Source organism: Mastomys coucha, unplaced genomic scaffold, assembly GCF_008632895.1.
Source record: "Mastomys coucha isolate ucsf_1 unplaced genomic scaffold, UCSF_Mcou_1 pScaffold12, whole genome shotgun sequence".
NCBI lineage: Eukaryota > Metazoa > Chordata > Mammalia > Rodentia > Muridae > Mastomys > Mastomys coucha.
In genome coordinates, this window is record NW_022196894.1 from 31,347,898 (window position 1) to 31,357,838 (window position 9,941).

General features: G+C 42.7%; 1 protein-coding gene across 2 annotated transcripts in view; it reads left to right on the top strand.

Moving 5' to 3' along the window:
- Slc12a8 (solute carrier family 12 member 8) overlaps nucleotides 1-9,941 on the top strand; it is a 166,939-nt gene that overhangs the window by 153,961 nt on the left and 3,037 nt on the right. For both annotated transcript variants that reach the window (XM_031363721.1, XM_031363722.1), the window contains one exon: nucleotides 7,225-7,285. In XM_031363721.1, the coding sequence (XP_031219581.1) occupies nucleotides 7,225-7,285 (61 nt within the window). The remainder of the gene's footprint in view (nucleotides 1-7,224; nucleotides 7,286-9,941) is intronic.

A 9,941-nucleotide genomic window follows, 5' to 3' on the forward strand; every position in this document is an offset into this window, starting at 1 on the left:
GCCCTGGCTGTCCTGGAACTCACTCTGTAGACCAGGCTGGCCTCGAACTCAGAATTCCACCTGCCTCTACCTCTCAAGTGCCGGGATTAAAGGCATGCACCACCACTGCCCAGCAGATCATCACAGTCTTAACACCTCTAATTAAGTGGAAGCTGAGTAAGAAAGTGTGGCCCAACTATATGCTGCCTACAAGAAACTTCTTTTGATTGATGAATTTACTTTTGCAGTGCTGGAGATCAAACCCAGGGCCTGTATAAACTCTGAAAGTGCTTTGCCCTTGAAGTACATTCACAGCTAACGAAATCTGTTTTAGACTTTAAAAACACACAAATAGATTAAAAATAAAAAGGATGTGAAAATATATACCAGGCTAATTCCAATCAAAATATAGCCACTAGAGTGACTACATTAATATCAAGGTAGGCTTCAAAGGAAAGGCTGTTGCCAATGATCAAGTGGGTCACTTGATAAAGATGATGGGGAAATACATGAAGAAAACATAATAAACCTTAACTTTCATGCCCTTAAAAACAGAGCTTTAACCAGGTGGTGGTGGTACAAGCCTTTAATTTCAGGAGGCAGAGGTAGGCAGATCTCTGTGAGTTTGAGGCCAGCCTGGTCTACAAAGTGAGTTCCAGGGCCACATAGAGAAACCCTGTCTCAGAAAACCAAGCAACCGTGCAACCAAGCAAAAACAAACAAAACAAAACAAAACAGAGCTTTGGAGTACATAAAACCAGAATCTTATAGAATGCAGAGTATCAAAATTATAAGGTATAGTTAATATCATCAAAGAAGAAAGTTTTCAAAATACTGACCTCAGTCCTTAGCTTTAAAATTAGAAAATAAATTAGGAGAAAAAAAGAAGAGGAGGAGAAGGAGGAAAAAGGGGAGGAGAAAATTAAACCCAAAGTGGCAGTGGGAATGGGGGTAGGTGTGGGGGTGGGACAAGGACATAATAAATATCATAGTAAAACTCAAACAGATACAAAAAAAAAATGAGAATGCCAACTGTATTAGTTACTTTCCTGTTGTTGTGAAAAACACCATGAAGAAGAGAAGTTACAGAAGGAAGAGCTATTTGTGCTTACCATAGGGGTAAGAGTTCATCATGGCAACAAGTGGCAGACATGGAGGCGAGCACTGAATGCTGAGAGCTCACACCCTGAACAGCAAGCACAAAACAGAAAGAGAGTACCAAGAATGGAAGGAGGTTCTAAAACCTCAAAGCTCATGCCTACTGACATATCCTCTCTAGCAAGGATACATTTCCTAAACTTCCCCAAATGGCACCATCAACTAGGGACCAAGTGTCCAAACCCTTGAGCATATAGAGGACATTCTCAGACAAACTGCCACCCCAGGGAAACAAATCACTGTGTTAGAAAAGCGGTAAAGTCAGTAGACTTCTCGCCAGACTGAGTAGAATAAGGTAAAGTACAAATGACCAAAACCAGGAATAAACATCTCATTGGAGAGGATACATATCAAGAGAAAAGTAGGTGAGTGTGGCCCTGCACACCTTTAATCCCAGCACTCAAGAGGCAGACGCAGGTAGATCTCTATGAGTTCAAAGTCAGCCCGGTTTACAGGCCAGCAAGGAGTGAGATCCTGGTTTTATTTTGAAAGAGAGAGAGAGAGAGAGAGAGAGAGAGAGAGAGAGAGAGGAGAAGAAGAAGGAGGAGGAGGACGAGGAGGAAGAAGAAGAGGAGGAGGAGGAGAGGAGAGAAGAGAAGAGAGAGAAAGAGAATAGATAAGTCTTCTTTATAATGATAAAACATAATATCATAAACTGAATAATGTATAATTTTTAGCTAAGAGTTCTGGAGACTGGCAAGTCTAAGATCAGAGGCTGCTTAGGTTAAAGTCCAACTGATGCATTATAACACAGAGAAAGGCATCCCATGACTGATATGGAAGTGGAAAAGGGGAAGAGAAAAAAGAAGAGAAAGGAAGGAGAGGAAGAGAGATGAATCAACCTTTTTATCTTTTTATCTGGAACCCTAGATGAGCTAGCCCACTCCCAGTTTAGAGCATTGTGGGTCCATGTTTTGCCCCACCGCTGGGGAGGTGAAACACGGGGAGCACTAGACTGCACTTAACCAGTGCCACCACCATTGGTGCTGGGCTTTGTGAAGCCCCTAGACACTGCTCTGGGAGTGCGAAAGCACAGCCTGGGATGTGGGAGGCCAAAGCTGGGGTTCCCAAGCTCCCGAGCATCCAGTTGCCTCACCACTGGAAAACTGCTCAGAAGGGTTGGGAGGGAAGTGTCCAGGTCCACAACCAGTGATGAGGCTGGGACCACAGCTCCCAAACTACTGGACATCCAGAAGCCACTGGTTCACAAGGATTTGGGAATGGAGTTGGGGGGGGGGGGCGCTGCCGGTTGAGGACAACAAGCCCCAGCTTGGGTAACGGGAACTTCATCTTAGCTCATTGGCGATTGTCCTTAGCTTGACAGTGGTGCCTGCTTGGTAGTCAGAAGGCCTTCTCCATGCTCCCCATAGTGGCTCTTGATGGAAGAGATAGTCCGTGGTTCCAAACAGTTTATTAGTTATTCATCATGGAAAATAGGTGCATACCACCTTCTCAGGATGGACCAGAGATTAAATACCTTTTGCAGAAGAGAATGTCTGGGAAGGGAAGCTTATTGGCTGAGCCCTCAGGGTCTCTAGATACCTCATTAGCATGGAGAACTCTGTTCTGGGTTACGGGATGGATGTGAGAAGTGTGGCCACATGTTCCAGGCCAGGAATCTAGGAGAGAGCAGGGAGATGCCTACGTCTCAGGTGGGTACCTGGGTGCTGGGGTCTCAGACCCATTCAACTTTACTATGTTTCCTGGCATGGACCACTGTCCCACAGAATCTCACTCTGTTTATGAGAACAAAGCCACCATGGCTTAACAACCTAAGGATCTTGCCTTTCAACACTTATACCAGAGATTAAGTTCCCACATATAAATGCTGGGAGAGACATCAAGCCAGAGCACACAATTTATTTATTTTTTCCTCTATAATAAAGCAATTTTAAAGATATATTAACAGATGAGTAATATATATAGTATATAATGTACCATTTTCATTACTTGTTCATTGGTTGATGGACATATAGACTGTTTCTATTTCCTGGCCATTGTACATTCACACAGTGTAATATTAGTCAGCTATTAAAGATGAAGTTATATAATACACAGGTAAATGAATAGAACTGGATTCATCATGAGGTAAGTCAGACTAAGAAAGACAAATGTTGCATGTTTTCTGTTATATATGAATGTTAGCCTGAAGTCTATATTCATGTGATTCATTTGAAATATCCATGGAGATTAGGAAAGTAGTAAGGGGCCATTGGGGGTGTGCTTTTAAGAGAGAGGACATAGGATACATCAATATAAAGGAAGAAGAGAGAATAGGGGAACAGGAAGGATTAAATGAAGTAGGAGATGGGAGGGCAGGGTAGATGAGGGTTTATGGGGAAGGATAAATAGCACTTTTGAAAAAAACCATTCTTACTATTGTAGAAGCTTCATAAAATATACATGTAGTCATATAAAATAGTTTAAAATGGAATCGTCCTATGATGGGCTAATACTCCAACAAGATACACATGCTAGCAAAACCCCAGCACTAGACTGGGTTACTTCTTTTTGAAGCATTGGCCAGTGACGTCCCATAGACCCTCAAACATTGTAGGTGATTTCCACTGTTCTTTGTTACCCTCTAGAATCTGGCTAGCTTTCACAGTGCTGGAAGGTGTTATGTGTGCTCCTGGAAGAGAAAAGTAACCATCAGTCCCACCCAGCTGCAAGCCCTATGAGCTGCAGTAATAACTGACCCAGAATGATATGCCCACTAGGGCGATAATGCCACAGATGCCATAGGAGGAACCAACCACTTTCTGATTGACCTAAAGTCCACCCCATGAGATGGAACATGCTTGTGGAACTGTAACGGGGCCAAGAACCTGTGGATAGATAGTTAGGGAGAGGCCCCAGGGGAGAACCTAACACTGCTAAATAGACCTAGCATTGAAACAACTCCTAATGACCTACTGCTACATTCATAGATCCCATCAGCCCTCATTAGAGAAAGTTTTTCTTTAACTAGTTGGCAATTAACAGAGACCCTCAACTGGTCAGCATATAGAGAATTTTTCAAAGACTATAGAGTAATTATCCCTAAATGGGACATACATACCCTACTCATTACTTCAAGGCTCAGGATCTTTTCTAGGTAGGCAGGAAGACCTGGAACTTAAAACACATAGACAAGACTGGCCTTGAATCCACAGATCAGCCTGCCTCTGCCTCCCAAGTTTGGGGAACCACACTCAGCTGAGAGCCAGTTTTCTATAACCGTGTGACCGCTAGTAGGTTGATCACACTCCAGGGTCGTCCCTACTCCCAAGAGCAGTGGACAACACAAGTTGGATTTTAAGAAAACAAAAACTGGAAGTGTGGGTGGATCTGGAAGGACTTAAGAGAACAGCGAATATGATCAAAATTCATTACATGAAATTCTCAAATAATTAATAAAAATACTATGTTTTAAAAGACCCATTGAAGAGGGGCTGGAATGATGGTTTGGCAGTTAAAAGCACCTTCTATGCTTGCAAAGGGCCCAAGTTCATCTTCCATCACCCACAAGGGACCATTGACAACCTCCTGCAACTCCAGGTCCGAGGGAGTCAATGTCCTCGTCTGTCCTGAACTCATGTGAGCACACCCACACACATAAAAATACAAAGAAATATGTTTTAAAAGACGTGTTAGAGAACTAGAATGCTTGCATAGTATGCCCAAGGTCCTGTCCTGGGTTCAGTCCCTAGCAAAACACACACACACACACACACACAGACAAACACCTTTGACCCCAAACTTGGGAGGCAGAGGCAGGCAGATCTCTGGCTTCAATGCCAGTTCTGTCTATATTTCTGGGACATTTTCTAGAAAATTCTATGGTGCTCCAATTTAAAATAAAACAATATCACCAGGTGTGGTTGTACATAACTTCAATCCCAACACCCAGAAGACAGACACAGGTAGATTGCTGTAAGTTCAGGGCCAGCCTAGTCTACATAGTGAGTTCTAGGCCAGCTAGAGCTACATAGTAAGACCTTATGTCAAAAGGGGAAAAAAAAATCCTAACTAAAAAGTTCTTCAGATTTACGGTATTTGTCTTTTTACAGAAATGCACTTTAGATATCTAAAGTGAAAGCATGTACTAAAAATAATGCCTTAGAAAACCAGTAAGGCTAGGAAGAGGTCCTGTATGATTTAATTTTATAGATAGAATATATTTTAATTAACATCATGATTATATCAATGATTGCTTCACCTTAAGAAATTTAAATATTTTCCGAGAAATCCAATCACAGTGAAGTATGAAATAAAATTTCAGGCTAGTGTCTATAACTTAGATAATTTAGAATTTAAGTGATCATATAAGTAAGATCAGTTAATAGCTGTCTTATTTTGATTTTGTAGCTTCTTATAAAACACATATTATCTGAATATATAAGGAGTCACCTCTCTGAGATTACATACACTAAGGTAGATGGGTAATATTTGCTCCGTTTTACTGCAGGAGCCCTATAGAGTATCAAATTAAGATTTTAACATAAACATCTTCAAATACTGCTGATTTTCTGGTCATACATTAAACAGGATCTGACTTGTCAATTTCAACTATAGCTGTTCATGTAACTGAGGGGCTTTTTTCTTTTTTTCTGGTTCTTTGAGACAGGGTTTCTCTGTGTTAGCCTTAGTTGTCCTAGAACTCACTCTGTAGACCAGGCTGGCCTTGAACTCATAGAGATCCACCTGCCTCTGCCTCCCAAGTGCTGAGATTAAAGGTGTGTACCACCATGCCTGGATGAGGAATGCATTTTCTAAAAATAAGTTTGATTAATTTTTCCAAACTTATATATATTTTTAAAAAGATTTATTTATTTATTTTATGTATATGCATACACCGTAGCTGTCCTCAGACACAACAGATCCCATTCCAGATGGTTGTGAGCCACCATGTGGATGCTGGGAATTGAACTTAGGACCTCTGGAAGAGCAGTCAGTGCTCTTAACCTCTGAGCCATCTCTCCAGCCCAGTTATACATAATTTGAGCTCAGTGCTTGGAGTGCAGAAAGAGGAAAGTCAGTAAGTTCAAGGCTAGCCTGGGCTATAGTGAAACCTGTCTTGGAGGGATGGGTGGATTATATATACCTTACTGTGTTAAGATTGTGGTGGTTTGAATGAGATGTCCCTTATAATCTTGTGCATTTGAATACTTGGTCTCATTTGGTGGTTCTGTTTGGGGTAGGGTTAGGAGGTGTAGCCTTGCTGGAGGAAGTATGTCACTAGGCATGGGCTTTGAGGTTTCTAAAGCCACACAAGGTTTTAAAGCCACATGCTGGTCTCAGTTTGATTTCTCAGCTTCCTGACTGTGGTTTAAGATGTGAGCTCTCAGCTGGCTGGTCCAGATGCTCTGCCTGCTGCCATGCTTCCAAGATTGTATATTATATACATAATATACAATGTAACAATATATAATAACTACAAATATATCACCATAGACTTATTATATTATACCATATACAATTATTACATAAATATATCTATTTTACTATATATACATATTTAAGGTGGAACTTTACTCAGATCAGTGTGCCATACGCAAAGGTTATTTGGCCAGTAATAGAAACAAACAAAACCCTTTACTGCAAACATTTCTCCACACTGAACTATAAAACTGCCTAAGTGCTACATCCTGTGAGGTTGTAGGGATGAGAAGCCTTGTTCCCTGTTCTCAGGGTATGGTCCTAGTGGAGGGATTACACAGCATGCATTCATCACACGCAGATGTGAATGGAGGGTTGAATGTCATGAAATGTATTTTCATTCCTGAGACAAAAGTCAGCCGGTTGTCTTCTCTTGTCTTGACAGTAGGCCCCACCCAGTCTCCTCCTAAGATGTTTGTAGTTTAGATATGAGTATTTGGAAACCATACGTGAGCACAAGTCAGGCTGCTGCCAGGCTGTAAGAGAGTAAGAGAGTAAGTGCTGCTTGATTTGAGTGGAAAAGTGTGTTCGTTCTGTGTATGTACACACATGTGAAAGTTGTCTGTGAACGTGTTTAGGGGTGTGCACAAACCCCTGGTGAAGCTGGGATTCAAGATGTCTAATTTTGTGAAATCCTCAAAACTTATGCCCATACCTTCTTCACAGGATCAGCATCAAACTTCAGCTTTTTCCAATGGATGAAGTCCTTGTTGGTCCCCTCCTGCAGGTCTGTGCCCACTGGGGCTGGTACAAGGAGGGATGAGTGTCCCAGAGGCTTGGGAGGTACAGAGTGGTCTTGCTCCTGGCCATGCTTGGGCCTGGACTGTGGTGTGGGACCTGACAATAGAGAAGCTCCATGAGATTGGTACTTGCTCCTCACTGTCCCCCACACTCAGTACACGACACCTGCTCCACACTGCCTCACCACACCCAGTACCCAGCATTTGCCCATCACTGTCATCCATACTCAGTACCAGGCACTTGGTCCTCTCGCTCTACCTCACTTCTTTCCCAGCTTCAGCTCATCAGAAGCTCCTACCGGAGGTCCTGATTCATGACTGGAGGTCATGCATGTCCTCATTCCTCATGAGCCAAGCCTTCATCTAGGATCTGATTACCAAGTGACAGGTCACCCAAGCTGATCTCAGTGAGTTTACAGTCAAAGACACATTCCCACCAATACTTAATCATTCTCAAGATCAAAACCCAAAGGACTGTGAAACTGGATCTCCTGCTTCTCTTCTTAGGCCAAAGGTAGTTGGTGCCACCACACTGGTGAAGGATACTCTAGCCAAGTACAACCACAAATGAAAGGCCATGGGGGGCTGCTGTGTGACTGCCATGCTCACAGACATGGAAGGCAACGTGCCCTGTGTCCTCTTCCCTGTGACTCCTTCCTACTCTATAGGAAGCCAGGACTTCCTCATCCTTTAAGGCCTCAGGGTTCTGGGAACTTCTGCCTCCTGTCCCCTTTCAATAGCAGCGTGAAGCCAAAGCTGTGTGCTAGGGTTTACTTGCTTGCATTTTAATGGTTTGATTTTGAAACTCTAAATATCTAGTTTATGCTTGCCAATACCCGCACCTTCCACACTGGACATTGCTAATGAAGTTTAGGACTGTTTCCACTGATCCCAGGTGTAAGCTTAGAATTCTTTTTCTCTCTTTGTGTCTCCCTCTGTAAGGTTTTTGTTTTTTTTTTTTTTTTTAATTGTGGTAAAGCACACACAACGTAAAATGTGTCATTTTAATTATCTATAAGTGTGTATTCATGGTTTCAAATACAATCATATTGTCATATGGCCCTTATCACCACTCATTTCCAGAACTGAAACTCCATGTCCGCCGAACTGCAGCTCTGCATTCCCTAGCATGCTTTGGTTTTTAAACTATGTGTACTGGAGAGAGAACTATATGCTCATGAGTGTAGGTGACCTAGATGGATGGAGTTGTTAGATCTCTCTGGAGCTGGAGTTACAGGCAGTAATAAGCTGCTCACCTTGGGTGCTAGGAAGAGAACTCAGGTCTTCTACAAGAGCAGTACTTTCTCTTAACCACTGAGGGGTGTCCCCGACCCATACCCCAGCATCCTTTTTGAGATAGCTCTTTGCGAATAGTGGCAATCTGTTCAAGTAGGCACAAGAAGTGAGAGTTTGGTGCTAGAGCTTGGGATAACAAAGAAAAGGGTATAGAGGTATGGAGACAAAGGGAGGGATCAAGAGAGTTGAGGGGCCAAGAGTGGAGGAGGGGAATAGCCTGAAAATGCTTTCAACCACATTACTGGCTGGTATGTGTCCCTGGAGCTGTGGTAAATGAGGGGTAACCTCTGCCTCCCGTCTTGTCTGAGGCATGAGGCTGGGTGGCTCAGGTCACAACATATCTATAGATTTTCTTTCCTCCACAACCTAGCACTGATGGAAAGTAGATTAAGTGGAAATTAGTTTTGATACAGAAACTGCCTACAAAATTTTGAGCTTCAAATGTGTGGGTGGGGATATCTGGCATAATCTGATTTACAAGAATATATTTAGTCATTTCTGGCTAAATGCCTAAAAAATGGCCCCAGGGTTCATCACGGTTCCTTCAGCTGTACTCTGATTTCCTGGAATGTCACCTCCAAGGTCACTGTTTTAGGAGGGTGTTCCTAGGAAATGGCAGCCCTTTGGTTGGACAGAAGTTAGTCCACACCACTCCTTGCTCAATGCATGGCTCTGGACGAGTGAAGTGGATTGTAGAGCCTTGGCCAAGTCAGCATCAAACTTGCTGGCCACGCCATGGCTCCTGGGTGTTTTGTAATGATTTAGATGAGGGAAGGGCCAAGAAGTGGCTTAAAAATAGGAACTGGTAGCTGTGCTTTCTGCTCTGTAATTTTGACTTTTTCAAGAATATCCTCCAGACTGAAGGCGAGTCACAGTTAAGTGTGTTTGGGTTGAAGGATTTGGCTGCGTTCTGTTCTCTAGTATACCTGCACATCACAGCCACTCTGTGAGATTGAGCTGGAGCCCTAGCAGCTGTCCAGAGGAGGGCTCTGCAGCACATCTAGGAAGCTGATTTCCCTACATCCTGAAGAACATGTGGGTTTTCCTGGGGTTTGGTTTTTTTTTTTGTTTGTTTGTTTGGTTGGTTGGTTTTTGTTTTGTTTTGTTTTGTCTTTTTGGTCATCTCTCCTTTGCAGGTTCTACCCTTATAGAGGCAAAATCAGTTTTCAGGAACTCTTAACCTGACTAATTTAGATTCATGTGACCTGATACTTGCCAGGGTCTGCTGCTGCTGCTGCTGCTTCAGTTCTGTAGACTTATGGCCTCAGGCGTCTCTCTTTTTACATTACTCTTTTTGTTTGTTTGTTTGTTTGTTTGTTTTTGGTTTTTTGTTTTTGTTTTTGTTTT